The sequence below is a fragment of the Aulonocara sp. 'chitande type north' Nkhata Bay genome, linkage group LG6, assembly GCF_057382095.1.
Source record: "Aulonocara sp. 'chitande type north' Nkhata Bay isolate Kocher_YH1m ecotype deep benthic linkage group LG6, A_spYH_male_GT1.1, whole genome shotgun sequence".
Taxonomy (NCBI): domain Eukaryota; kingdom Metazoa; phylum Chordata; class Actinopteri; order Cichliformes; family Cichlidae; genus Aulonocara; species Aulonocara sp. 'chitande type north' Nkhata Bay.
The window spans coordinates 6,858,937-6,870,735 of record NC_141349.1 but is presented as its reverse complement, the minus strand read 5'-3'; the positions used below and the strand labels follow the sequence as shown (position 1 = coordinate 6,870,735).

Genomic DNA, 11,799 nt, shown 5'->3' with positions numbered 1-11,799 from the left:
TTAACTGAGTTAAGTGAGTCACATTTTCTTTGTTTTAATTTTTTGTAACAAGAAAGTCAATAATAAATAACTCCAATGATAAAAAAAAAAAGCAAAAGTTTAATAAAAATATGTAAAAACAACATGCAGAGTGTAATCATTTGTATGGAAGGAGACCACTGGCCAAATCATTCCTGATCTTCCAGCGAAGTGCTGACCGTTTCTTCTCTGTTGGCACGATGTAGGTGTTGGGTACGTAAACTCTCCGAGGTTTAGGCTGCAAAGACGAGGGATAAACTGTTTAACCACTAAAGCTGATCACTTTCGGATGTTCTGAGTCTCCAACTGTGATCTATGCAACAGCAGGCTCAGATATGGAAGCCACTTAAACAGTTGAGAGACGTTTTGTGTAGATTTTTGATCTCAGTTCTTTACACATCAAGTTAAAGGAAAATTTAGCTCTGTTTGCCAAGTGACCGTTGTGTTTGTTACACGTGGTCAAAGAGATTCAAATAGAAATCTTACTCTGAACACAGTGCTACCTTTATTTACCCTTTAACACTTCTCAGAACATCCACACTCTCCTATAAACAGCTGCCCATTGTGTTCTTGGAAAATATTTGCAGAATGTGTAAAGATCCAAAGATAAGATCCAACCACAGAGGGTTAAGACTTTAAAGGACGGAGATAAAACAATAAACTCTTGTTTCAGACAAAATCTGAAATAAAGAGCTGCAGGTCATTGCACTTGGGACATATTTGCATTTCTTACAAATTCGTCCATGAAATAGATGTACACTACCAGTCAAAAGGTTGAACACACCTTCTCATTTCATGTTTTTCATTTATTTTTATTTTTCCTCTGATACATTTTAACCTTCCGGTTGAGTGAACGCTGGCGCGACTTGCTGCCGCTACTCATCGCTACCTCTGTCGCTACCGGATTCCTGTCCTGTTCCTGTCTCTACGGCCCACCGGTGTCTCTGTCCGGTTCTTCCTGTCCGTGATGTGGCCTCTCAGGATCTATGCACTGTCTGTGTGGGTCTGGATCTTTATGTCATCGATCTTCCGACTTTGCACTGGGATCCATCAGTATACAGCTGATGAGCTCGTCCAAATTCCAAAAATACACCTAGACTTGGTCCCTAATGCTCAATGTAGCTCTTCTGTCTTAATTCCACCCCCTTCTCACTTCCTCTCTGTTTTTCAACTTCCGTCTTTAATTAATATTGCTGAGCTCATCCACAAATCAAAGCCTTCTACCTGCCAGCTTGATCCTATCCCCACTGTCCTTGTCAAAGCCTGTTTACCCCCTCTCCTTCCCCTCATATCTGCTATTATTCACTCTTCACTCACCACTGGAACTGTTCCTGCTTCTTTCGAAGTTGCCGCCATTACCCCAATCCTGAAAAAAACAGGTCTAGATCCCAACAACTTTAACAATTTTCGTCCTATCTCCTAGATTGGAGATAGGACTCATTCCTCTCAAAAATTCTTGAAAAAATAGTTGCTTCACAAGTCCATCTACACCTAACTGATAATAACCTTTACGAACAGTTCCAGTCTGGTTTCCGTCCTCTGCATAGCACCGAAACTGCTCTTATAAAAATAACAAACAATCTTCTTATGGCAAGCTGATTCTGGTCTCCTCTCCATCCTTATTCTCCTTGATCTGAGTGCAGCCTTTGACACCATCTCTCATCCCATTCTTCTTAGCAGATTAGCTTCTATTGGTCTCTCTCATACTCCATTAGCCTGGTTTAAATCATACCTGTCTGACCGCACTCAGTTCATTCAATGAAAATCCTTCACTTCTCAGCCTTCTCTATCTACTGGGGTGCCCCAGGGATCTGTCCTCAGGCCCCTCCTTTTCATCATTTAGCTTCTTCCACTCGGACACATTTTTCGTAAATATAACATTCGGTTCCACTGCTATGCTGATGACACCCAGCTTTACCTCTCTACCAAACCCGATTCTACCCCTTCCTCCACCCTCCCTCACCCTCTGCTTAGCTGAACTCAATTCCTGGTTCTCCTCCAACTTCCTTAAACTCAACAGCAATAAATCAGAACTTCTCATGGTCGGCACTAAACGATTGCTATCCAGAATTAACGATTTCTCTCTCACTATCAATAATTCGCTGGTCCCTATCTCTCCCTCTGTGAAAAGCTTGGGTGTCATTCTTGATAGCACATTGTCCTTTAATTCACATATCAATAATGTCACACGTGCAACATATTTTCAACTCCGTAACATCAATCGCCTCCGCCCTTTCCTCACTCCTCATGCCACTGCCATTCTCGTCCATAATCTTGTTATCTCGCGAATTGATTACTGTAACTCACTATTATTTGGCCTTACACAAAAATCCATTAACAAGCTCCAACGTGTCCAGAACTCCCATATTATTACTAGGACTTTCTCTACCCACCACATCTCCCCACTCCTGAAGTAGCTACACTGGCTCCGGTTAAATTTCGCATCCATTTTAAAATAATCCTTTATACATTTAAGGCTATTCATTCTGTCTCTCCGATTTAGTACAGATGAACTTCCCATCCCGGTGCCTCAGATCTTCATCTTCTCTTTCTCTCTCTGTTCCTTCCGCTCATCTGATTACAATGGGGGCGGGGCTTTTAGTTGTTCTGCCCCTCGACTTTGGAATTTCTTACCCCCTGACCTCAGTAATAGTAGTTCATTCCCTCTTTTTAAGTCCACCCTCAAAACTCATCTGTTTAAAATTGCTTATGTTTAAACCTCTGTATGCTCTTAACTTTTATCTGTTATTCTTATTATTGTGTATATTTCCAGTTTTTGTGTTTTTATTTGTTGTACAGTATCCTTGGGTGCTTTGAAAGGCGCTATTTTTAAATAAAATGTATTATTATTATTATTATTATTATTTTTACCATAATTTATTTTATGGTATGGTATACCATATATTTTATGTTTTGAGAGAGATTATCCAAAGTTTGTATTCACACAACTTGTGTACAAAAAGGACAAATGAGAAATAGAAAAAAAAATCTGGAGAAATACTTACTGGTGGAGGCTGATATGTGAGCCGTTGCTGAAAAGAAAAACATACACTCATAAGTACTTCCAATAAACATTGCTGCCCAGGACAATGAAACAAAACAGGAATTTATAAGTCAGATCATTCTATTACTGAGAAAAGCGACGGTGTAATAACTTTATGTCTCATCCCACAAGTATGAAAACAAAGATGATTGAACATCTATGTGAGGAGTGCTAACACTTGCCTATTGAAGTTATATTTTCTACCTTAATCTCTGAGCGCAGTGCCCTCCTGTCCTTCTCTCCTGAAAGTTTGAACATCTCCCAGAGCTGCTTGTACTGGAAATACCTGCAGATATAAGAAAACCCAGTGAGCAAACATGTAACCATCACATCAATGTGAACCTGATGGGTGTGATTCTTCCAGACTGCTGCTGTATTAAGGAAGTACAAACAGAATGTTACAGAACTGTTATACAACATGAGGATAATCAATTAAAATTACTGTCCTTTATTTGGCATAATTACTGTCTAACTTACACTAACACAAGTTATAGGAAGTACTGAAGTGCTGTATGGAAAGCGATTCCGCTCCCTGAAGACCAACACAGAGAGACTGAGGAGGAGCTTCTTCCCGCAGGCGATACGGTCTCTCAATCACACCACCACACAGTACTGACCCACACATATGGTTCTTACACACACACTGGACTTTCTGGACTTTGGTTTTGCACAACACTGGTCACTATATTCTTCATTTCCGGTTAATACTTGTACAGCTGCTGTTATTGTGTATATATTTATTTATATTTAGATTTCTTCATACATTCTTATATAGATCTATATTGTGTATTGTGTATTTTGTTGTACAGTTATTTTATTTTCAACTTTAATTTATATATTTATCTTTATCTTATTCTTCCCAGTTAAATTTACCCTTCATTCTAATTTGTGTTGTACAGTTATTTCATTTTTAACCTTAATTTATATTTTATTCCTTCCTAGTTAAATTTACCCTTTTTAATTTTTCATATTTATTTCCTTTCTTATTCATAGCCTTTTCCTTTTTTGTTTTCTTTAGGTCACGAGCAGTTGTCCAAGCATTTCACTACATATCGTACTGTGTATGACTGTGTACGTGACAAATAAAAATTTGAATTTTGAATTTGGAAGCATTAAGGTGCTGCACATGAGTCTTCTAATGGAAAAGAAATCATTAAGAAACCTATCAGGAGCCTCTAGAATCATAATTCCACATTATTTCAGGTGTGAATCTCAAACAGAAGTGGCAATCCTTTTCATTTTTTAACCACTGCATTTTGTAACTTACTTGGCTACTGGGTCAGTCTTCTTTATGGTCTGTTGACTCATCACTGGCCGGATGACTGAAATGAAAATCTATGTGAGAAATTATCGAAAGTTCAGAGAAAGCAAAATCTTTATATTGTGCTTTATTGCCAGCTTACAGGACTTTGGTTTGGGCCTTATATCACCATCACTCTTAGTTCGAGTCTGCTTCCACCATAAAGAAAGACAAACAGAAGAAAAAAACAAGATATTACATCTTCAACTGTTATTAACAGAAGAAAATGTGTTAGTTTTATTAATATAATATAGCTATAGATATAATATCGCATAAAATCTCAACAACAGTCTCCTCAAGGCACTTTGTATTGTAAACTAAGACCCTACAACAGGGTAAACCCATAGAGAGAGAACAGCAACAATCAAATGACCCCTTTATGAGCAAGCACTTGGTGACAGTGGGAAGGAAAAAAAATTCCTTTTAACAGGATGAAATATCTGGCAGAACCAGGCTAAGGGAAGGGCAGCTATCCCCCCTCACCCGTTGGCAGGAGGAGCAAGATAGGACAGAAGACACACTTTGAACTCTATTAAATTTCTTAAATCTTAAGAGACTACATTACCCACCATGGTCAAAGGAGCTTGCAAAGAAAAGCGTCTGGACTTCTTTAAGTTGCCTTAACGCCCACTCACATCCTGGGCCATCTGACCTCAGGAATTCGCATGATAAAGTGGGGCCAGGTTTCACAATGAACACACCCGAAACTCTGGCGGATTGGGACCCACGCCCAGTTTCCCACCTTGGCTCAGGCGATTAGAGGATCATCAGGGGGTCCTTTTGTCCCTCTGTGGGGGGTCACTCCCACTAGGTTTATATCTGGGACTCTCCACCATTTGACATTAGAACTGAAGAAGCTTCTCGGATGAGAGGTGAAACGTCTTCAAGCAATTTAAAGAAGTCCAGACGCTTTTCTTTGCAAGCTCCTTTGACTACGATGACCTGGATGACTGAGAACCTTCACAGACATATTACCCACCATGCCTTTCATGTACAATTCAAAAGCGCTTAAAGACACTCTTTCACTCTCAGAGGTCTGAGTGTCGCTCTGATCGTCCAGGTCTTCATTGTCTGACTCAGGTGACTCCTGCTCAGGTGATGTGGCTAAATGAAGTTGAGCCAGTCTTTCTTCCAGACAGCTCGCTGTACCTGCAAACACAAATTACTAACCATCAGCAAACCCAACACTTCACTCTCAGCTACTTTAAAAGAGACATAGTTTGCTTATCTCCAACTCCATATTTGGATTCTTAGCAACTTTGAAGAGAGTAGCAAAGTCTGTGTTAATACATGTATAAATATTAAACTTTCCCTGCTAAAATTAGCAAATTTCCATATTTTTGCCACAATTCAAAATAATTATTTTTAATTTGATAGTGAGCCTTGGTTCTGCTTCAAGGTTCATCTACTCTCTGACAGAATTACATTTTAGTTCCTCTTCCTATAAGTGGCTCCAAGACAACATTCTCCTGATTGGCTGCCCTCAAAGGGTTGAAAAAACGGCCTTAAAATGAGCATTTAGATCAGTGAGAAGCTTAAGTCTCACATCGATTACTAACACACATGAACACCTCATTATTTAAAACACTCGACCTGTTTAACAGAAGTATTTATTTTGTAATAGTACATATATATGTTAGAAAATAAGGGAAAGCATAATCAGCCCACCTTTTAAACTTTTCATATCAACACTAATTGAGAAGTCAATTTACAATTAATGTGATGTTGAAATTTAATACCTGCATTAAAAATGTACATCTTATATCAAGAAATTTAACTCTTTGAAAAATTGTTTTCATACAACATGTATTTATTTTTCTGAATATAAATTCAATAACCTTTTTTTAAATGTCCAAACTGGGATGTAATTTATTATTCAAAGCTGACCTTTTTATGGCTAAATGCCCAAAAACATGTAGCCCATTTCTGAGCCTCTGACCAAACAGCAAAAAAAAACAACCTCCTTACAGTAACAAGTATCATGACGTGCTGATTTAGAAGCTGGAAAACATTTACCCCTGTCCTGTCTGAGGTTTCCTTCCCACTCTGCACACATGTTGCCATACATCATGGTCGAGCTAATGTTCACTCTGGAGTCAATAAACTTGATGTCTTTGTTGCTCGAAGACTCGTCTGGATCTTCACACTCCGCTTTTCCTCCGACGTCTTTCTTGACATTATTGAACCCATGAAGGTCGTGCACCTCTATTTCTTGTTTTTGCTTCTCGTTCAGCCGGAACATGTCTTCAGCCTGAACAGTGCGATGCTGTTCTTTTGGTGCTTTCTTTTCAGATGCCGCATGTAGATCGCACTCCTCCTCACCTGCCTGCTTTTTCTTCTGTTCCGAATGCACTTCTGTGATGTGGATGATTTCTCTACAGCACGCCACATTATCAAAAATCTTGCTGACCTCTAACACAGACAGTTCATTGAAGTCTGGCTTATGTGTAGGTTCAATAAAGTCGCCAAAGCTGCTGAGTGACCGACTGTCCTCTTCGTCCTCTCTCATCTCAGACAGACTATCCTGATCAAACTCTGTTATGGTGTGGTCATCTCTGTACTCTGCTCCCTCCTGCCCCTCTGGTTTGTAGGTCCCGTAGCCAGAGGTCATCAGACTTGGTGCGAGACTATCTGGACTGCTACTACACCTTTCTTCTTCCTCCTCCTCATCGTTATTTGTCTTATCCAAACTTTCCTTGCTGAAGTTGCTCTGGTTGTTCAACCCACTCTTTACCTCCTCTGAAGCCCCCTGAAGTAAATCTTCTGCATCGGTGGCTGGTTTAGAGTCAATCATTCGCTCAATCTCATCCTCTTCTTCTTCTTTCTCCTCATCTCCATCAGACCAAAATGAGGAGGAAAGGGAATTCTTGTCATCTTCACTCTCTTCGTCTGACTGAGTGCTGCACATTTTGTACATGTTGAGTTTGCACTACAACTCAGGTGTATGGAGTGTGTGATCTGAGAAGGCACAGGACTTAAGGAAGTAGCTAAGAGGATTAGCTGAAGCCTCAAAAGCTTCTTCTCACTGGAACAGCGCCCACTGCTGCTGACCAAAAGGAATTACACTGCTGCATTTACTCTTTAATGCTGCTTGTTTCAATAGTTGTTTCTTATTGTGAGACAATGAAGGCCAGGGTTCAACTATAAACATGAAACTTCGGATAAAACTTGTTGTGATCCATAAATACAAACTGGATGTCTACAGCAGTACTCAGTCAATTTATTCTTTCATTTTCTTCTTGAAATTATTTCTGCACTTCAGTTTACCTTTTTTTTTTTTTATTCTAATCTAGTTATAGTAAAGCTACCTAAAAAAAAAAAATCCCAATTTGATTAATAGTACACAGTACAATTGTACATTACAGCTTTGTGAAAACATAAAATCGAACATTATTACTTATTATTTTAGAACAATAAACCTTAAAGCAGATGATCAGAAGATATTACAGATTTTTGTCCATTAGTTTTTGTTACCTGAGTCTTCACTGTAGACTGATTCATCACAGACAAGTGACTTTCCTTTGTGTTTCCTGAGGGGCGGGAAGCATAATTAGAGTTGAAGACCTTCTCCATTTGGCACATCTGGAACAAGTCATATCTCCACAATAAGTTGACTTGTTCCAGATGTGCCACAAATTCCCTGTTAGTGTTAGCCAATGAAGAAATGATATAAAAAGAGAAGAATATGTCAATGATTAAAAAAACAACTTAAATTTGAATACCGACCTGCGATATAAATTGGAGATCGGTGTCAGAGATGATGAAAAACACGGGTTTTATTTCATATTTATTTAAAATCTTGGGCTAAACTGTAATAAAGTTTAAAGTTTAAATAAACTGTAAAAAAATAAAACAGACTAATCCAGACAGTAAGCACATAGGCCCATAAACCCATAGACTCTTTCACTCGTGAGCCATTAGTGGTTACAGAGCAGAATAACATGAAAAAAACAAACAAAAATAAACAAACAAACTTGTTCTTTGGTAATCAGAACAAAATTGTATCCGGAAAGCTGTTTCCTAGAAATGCATGAAATTCTACTCTTTACGTGCTTTTTTTATTAATACAAAGAAAAATCCAGCTGCTGCTAGTTGGAAAGACAAATAAAACTAAAATTAACTAATGTGTGTGAATGGGTGGATGACTGGATATGTAAAGCGCTTTGGGGTCCTTAGGGACTAGTAAAGCGCTATATAAATACAGGCCATTTACCATTACCAAATTAACTCTGGACAAACAAATGAAAAAATTAGCACACGATTCGTAAAACTACCTCAGAACTTTTCTCTTGATGAAGTGTCTCCCCTGGGTGTCTGGGGTAGATGTGTAGCTATCTGTCAGTGGTGAGTGGATGGTATCCTCAAGATCCTGCTCCACCTGAAGCCTGCTTGGAGCACCTGGAGGGAGCTTGAGCTTCTGGGCCACCGAGTGTTGAGCGTACGAGTCATAGTCTCCGTTATAACAGTTGATGAGCGTCTGGGTGTGACATTACATGCTTTTAATTTATTGCACATGCCTGACACCATTACAATTAAGACTATGTTTGTTGTCCAATCAAAGTAGTGCTACTCATGACATGATTTTATGTGGCAACACATTAACAGCATTTGGCTCAATAGAGCAATGAATGCAAGAATAAATGAATATAATATAAAAACATATCTTGTATGTTATGAGTCATTAATGCTTACCTTTCTGGCATGGTCTGTACTGCCTGCATGTAGGAAGAATGATTCACTAGTGCCTTTAAAGCAGTGTGGACTAACTGTGGAGAAAAACAGAGCTCAAGTTAGATGTTATTAAGTGTTATAAAAGTGAAATACTCAAAATCACAAAGTGAGTGCTCTGACCCTTTTCTTTGGTATAGGCAGGGGGACTTGGCTGAGGTGTAGTTGCCTGAGATTTGGCATTTATCTCATTTGATGAGGAAAGGCCTTTCCACTCCCCTCGTCGAACCAGCTCATCCAGATCTAATCACAGAAATGACAGTTTCCCCTCAATATTTACTGATTAACATGTCTGCAATCATTTCCTGTAATGCCTGTCATTTCCACATCTATTTCTATTATTACACTCTACCAGAGTAGCTCTGCATGATTCACAGTTCAAAATAATCCTTAACTTCTGTGCAGCCCCTCAGTTCATCTATAGTGTGAAACAACTGTTTAATTTCATCTCTCTTTAGGCTAACTTTCCTCTGATTAACTGCGCCTCAGAAACTGATGGTTTGAACAACACGTGTGCCCATACTAGAGTTGTGCTCCTGACATAACCACATAAGGGAAATCCATTATCTAAGACAAGTTACACCCCCTCCCCCAAAAAACAATTACTCAACTCTTTGAAACTCCTAAAGTCTGAGCTTTTTACTCGCAGAGATTACTTACTGAGCTAATTTTTTGAAACTTTGATTATGTTTAATATATGACAGAAAATTACTGAGCTCATTATTTGAAACTTTTATGTTTAATGTGAGTATATGACAGAAAATTAAGAAAAACAAGAGATCAATTCTTAGAATTAAAAATGTAAATAATCAGTGCACAATAAATATATTAAACTGCAAAACAATATGGCAATGTGAGTTGGGAGGTTTAAGAAGGGTTGGTAGATATATGTTTAACCTTGTTTAAATTCACGCAGCCTGTGCTTTGGTATGTTTTTGTAGCCAAGGAGGGCTAACTGTTCTTGAATTTCCTCCTCTGAGAAATCCAGATTGTCCATAATATTTCCAGCTTCCAGTCACTGATATGAAAACAGTCCTACATGAAAAAAAATCTAAATCAAACACAAAGACAAAACCAGATATGCAGGATGCAAGATGTTATGTCATAAACAAAATGTTCTTTTGATACATGTAAAGCTTTTCAAACACGTTTTACGCATGGGCTTTTATCACAGTGTTGGACAATGAGACACACTTTTGGTATGATTACTAGCGCAGTTGCAATTTTAACAAACAGTCTGTAGATACTCTATAACAAATATCAAATAAACCAAGAGTAAATAAATAAGTCTAACATCTGCGTTGATTTCCTACTGTCCTAACAACAATTCAAAACTGATTTTACAACAGCTGTTAGCTAGCTTGACTAGCCGTTCCCAACCAGACATAAAGAGAAACGATGTTAACTAATTTTAACTTGTCCGTTCTCACCTTCACACAAGCCGGTTAGGTGTTAGCGTGAACCCATCCTGCTAATGTTACCGGTGTAGTTTATCGAAGTAGTAGTTGCGCTTTATTGTTTGTACAGAGTTAAACACTCAGCACCAAGACAACGGCCGTAAAGAGCTTTGAAAATGACGCCTGCTAACGTCATTGACATAAACATCCGGTCTTTTTCTTCTTCGTTGTACTATTTAGCGATTGACGAGTCGACGCATTACCACCTCTAACTGGACTGGAAAAGTACAACGACGATAATAAATAGTTCTCACAAATCACATTAATCATCCTCCCAGATAGGAACGCCAGGGCACGGTGTGTGAGAGGAAAATGTTAAAGTTGCTTTAATAATATCTTAAAGTAAATGAGGAACTGATTTTGAGGTAGTATATTGCTGTAGTTTTTAGTTAAAATTGGATATTCAATCTAATTTATCAATGTTGATGTTTTCATCAAATATTAAGCAAAGACATTTGCACAACAGTAATATAATATACTAATATAATTGTAATATATTGAAAATTATTTCTTTAGATGATGTAATTAAAGAAACATGATGGATTGACATTAGAACTGAACATTTACCGTCCGTCCATTGAGCCATTTTCTTATGCTTATCTTTATGAGGGTTGCAGGGCTACCGGAGCATATCCCAAGTGCTATAGGGTGAGAGGCAGTTTCCTGCTTCCTGTACAGAATGTCAGTCTGTCGCAGGGCAAACACAGAGAGACAGACAGCCATATGCACTCACATGTACACCTATGGAGAAATTAGAATCGCCACTTAACCTAACCCCACTAATTAATGGTTAGTTAGTGGATTGAAATCTGAGACTTTCCATCTTAAATGCACATATTAAACAAATATGTAGGGCTGCTTTCTTCCATTTCAAGAGTCAAGATTGAAGATTCTTTATTTGTCACATGCATAGTTATACGAGAACAACACGTAGTGAAATGTGTACTGAAAAGCTCCTTGACTGTGCAAAAAGAGAACTTAATAAACAGTAAGTGAATATGTACAAGGATGACATTCAGTAAGTGAGTGAATTACATACATTAAGTAAATGCATTGAGTGTTTCTTCTTCAGTTACCTTTCTCACTCACTATGTCATAATACACCCTCTTAGCATTGAATCATACTTGTTATCAATCTCTGGCTCTCTTCCACAGCATGTCTTTATCCTGTCTTCCTTCTCTCACCCCAACCAGTTGCAGCAGATGGTCCCGCCCCTCCCTGAGCCTGGTTCTTCCAGAGGTTTCTTCCTGTT

At 38.4% G+C, this 11,799-nt stretch overlaps 1 protein-coding gene across 1 annotated transcript; it reads right to left on the bottom strand.

Moving 5' to 3' along the window:
* Positions 1-18: 18 nt before the first annotated feature.
* Positions 19-7,714, bottom strand: hyls1 (HYLS1 centriolar and ciliogenesis associated). The gene is made up of 7 exons (XM_086294803.1): positions 6,378-7,714; positions 5,341-5,510; positions 4,465-4,510; positions 4,329-4,383; positions 3,266-3,347; positions 3,024-3,050; positions 19-256 (listed from the first exon to the last, which is right to left on the bottom strand). The coding sequence occupies exons 1-7, from the start codon at positions 7,276-7,278 to the stop codon at positions 137-139; spliced, it is 1,401 nt and encodes a 466-aa protein (XP_086150929.1). The 5' UTR covers positions 7,279-7,714; the 3' UTR covers positions 19-136.
* Positions 7,715-11,799: the final 4,085 nt, after the last annotated feature.

Coding starts and splice junctions, on each gene's coding strand:
- hyls1 (XM_086294803.1), bottom strand. CDS start 7,278: ATGTACAAAATGTGCAGCACTCAGTCAGACGAAGAGAGTGAAGATGAC. Junction 5,511..6,377: donor AAACCTCAGACAGGACAGGG/GTAAATGTTTTC, acceptor TTGTGTTTGCAG/GTACAGCGAGCTGTCTGGAA. Junction 4,384..4,464: donor AAGGCCCAAACCAAAGTCCT/GTAAGCTGGCAA, acceptor TTTTCATTTCAG/TCATCCGGCCAGTGATGAGT.